The sequence below is a fragment of the Psammomys obesus genome, unplaced genomic scaffold (assembly GCF_907164565.1).
Source record: "Psammomys obesus unplaced genomic scaffold, mPsaObe1.curated_primary_1811, whole genome shotgun sequence".
Lineage (NCBI taxonomy): Eukaryota > Metazoa > Chordata > Mammalia > Rodentia > Muridae > Psammomys > Psammomys obesus.
In genome coordinates, this window is record NW_026590450.1 from 102,711 (window position 1) to 104,878 (window position 2,168).

The 2,168-nt window shown below is 35.2% G+C and overlaps 1 protein-coding gene across 1 annotated transcript in view; it reads right to left on the bottom strand.

Annotated features, from left to right (window-relative positions):
- LOC129676876 (probasin-like) overlaps positions 1-1,111 on the bottom strand; it is a gene marked incomplete at its 5' end in the record, with an annotated part of 8,693 nt that extends 7,582 nt beyond the window's left edge. The window contains one exon of the mRNA XM_055607397.1: positions 972-1,111. Within this exon, the coding sequence (XP_055463372.1) occupies positions 972-1,111 (140 nt within the window). The remainder of the gene's footprint in view (positions 1-971) is intronic.
- Positions 1,112-2,168: the final 1,057 nt, after the last annotated feature.

Sequence of the window (2,168 nt, forward strand, 5' to 3'; positions counted from 1 at the left end):
ATATACATATACATATACATATACATATACATATACATATACATATATATATATATATATATATATATATATATATATAAATTAGCTGGATGGTGGTGGCACACATCATTAATCCTAGCACTGTGGATGCAGAGGCAGGTAGATCTCTGATATATTTATTAAATTATTTATTATATGAGTATATATAATAAATAAAACTTGGAAAGTTCATTCTTTAAACTGTATTCAGTTCAAAGCCAGCACAATGTACAACAATTGAGTACAGAGACTCTGTCTCAGAAAACTAAAATTATAAATAATCAATTAATGAAAAGGCTCAAATATGAGCATGTAATTAACAAAAACTTTCTTGATCCTAGATAGAAATATATCCTTAGTAGACAATTTTATCATTTCCATATCATTTAAAAGCACTCAAATTGTCCCAATTTTTTTGATGTATCTTCTTCCCAACCTGGGTTTTTGAGGAGTGAAAAATAGAAAATTAAGTGATTGTGATGTATATTATTTTGGTAACTTGTCTTGTGCTGTTTGACTTCAACCAGGATCTGATTTTGAACATCGGGTTTCCTACTTGCATTTTACATCCAGTCCCATTTCTTTCATGTCTTCTATGCTCACCCCATATAGAAAGGTATAGTTATCATTTATCTATTCATCTATATTTAATTACCTATGTATGTATGTATTGATCTATCTAATTATCTATCTATTATTTATATATAATCATTGTCTATATCTTGATATTTATTATTTTACTTTGTATTGCTACACACTAAATACATTCACACGTTCTAAATTAAAAGTGCAGATATTGTATGTCATTTTTTCTGGAGCATACAGAGCAAAGTGATGTAAGAATCCTGACTTAGTGCTGTGGCTGTTCACTGACATGAGTATTGAATGAAAACATCTCATTTCTCTGAGCACAGCCCATCATATGGATTGTTTTGTTTTCTTTTATATCTTACTTGACATAAAAATAGAGGAAGATTTTATTGCATTTCTTCATACACTCAATGTGACGGAAGTAGGTGCGTAAGGGTGAGCCTTCTTTTATCTTCTCTGCGGTACTGGAAGCTAAATAAACAGTTTTCCAATTCCCTTCAATCTGGAGGAAAAAAAAAGCAGCTTTGGAAACAAGGCAAGCAAGCATAGTAACCTGGAAGTCCGCTTGGATGGGGTTGTTCCCAATCTGAGTTTGTAAAAAGGCATTAGACACCTTAGCTTCTTTATGTGTATGCGTACTCTGAACAAATACCCTAATAAGACCCCTCCCCAGCCACCTGTATAAGGCTACTCACACACCCCTCTCTGAACAATGGTGTAGCATTCCCCACATAACAACTATTTCTTCCCCCTCGCCACCTCCATCAAGCTACCCAAACATTAGATGAACAATCTGTAGGGGTTCCCACATAGAATCCCTTCATAATTACCTACCTACTGCATCTGGAGAGTCACACACCTGTCTCTAAAGAATAGCGTAGGGTTTCTCGTACCCCTAGCAATGATCAAGTCTAAACAGTTTCCATTCAAGTATATTTTAAATGTGTCCAGGTAGGAAGAAGAGAAACACTGATCTGGCATGAAGTGGTTTGGTGTGTATGCATAGTAAGACAAAAATAATTTCTTCAGGTGACTATACCCTACTTGATACCTTTATGTTTCTGTGCAATCAGGTTTATATATGATTCAAATCAGATGTTCTATGGGAAAGGACATGTGAATTTGGACAAAAAAGTGATTTAATCTGTCAATCAAAATAGATCAGAACCTTTAGTAACCAGCTCGCTGAACTCACTCTTGGTGCCAGACTGAAGGATGTTCTTTCTGTCTCTTTTTGCATGTCTATCTATGTGTTTGTTTTTGTGTCTCTCTTAGTCTCAGTCTCTGTCTCTCAAAATACCACCTTATAGACCACTCTCTCTCTCTCTGCCACTCTCCACTTTGAGACATAGAGAATACTTACTTCCAGAACATTCTTCCCCCTCTCCCATACAAAGAAAAACAGAAGACCTACCTTCAGAAGCATTCTTTCTGTGTTTATTTTTCTCTTTGTCTCTTGGACTCTCTGTGTGACTCTACCTCAGAAAACTACCCTTTAGACCACCCTCTCTCTCTTTCTCTATCTCTCTTCACTCCCAGATGTAGAGAATACCAACTTT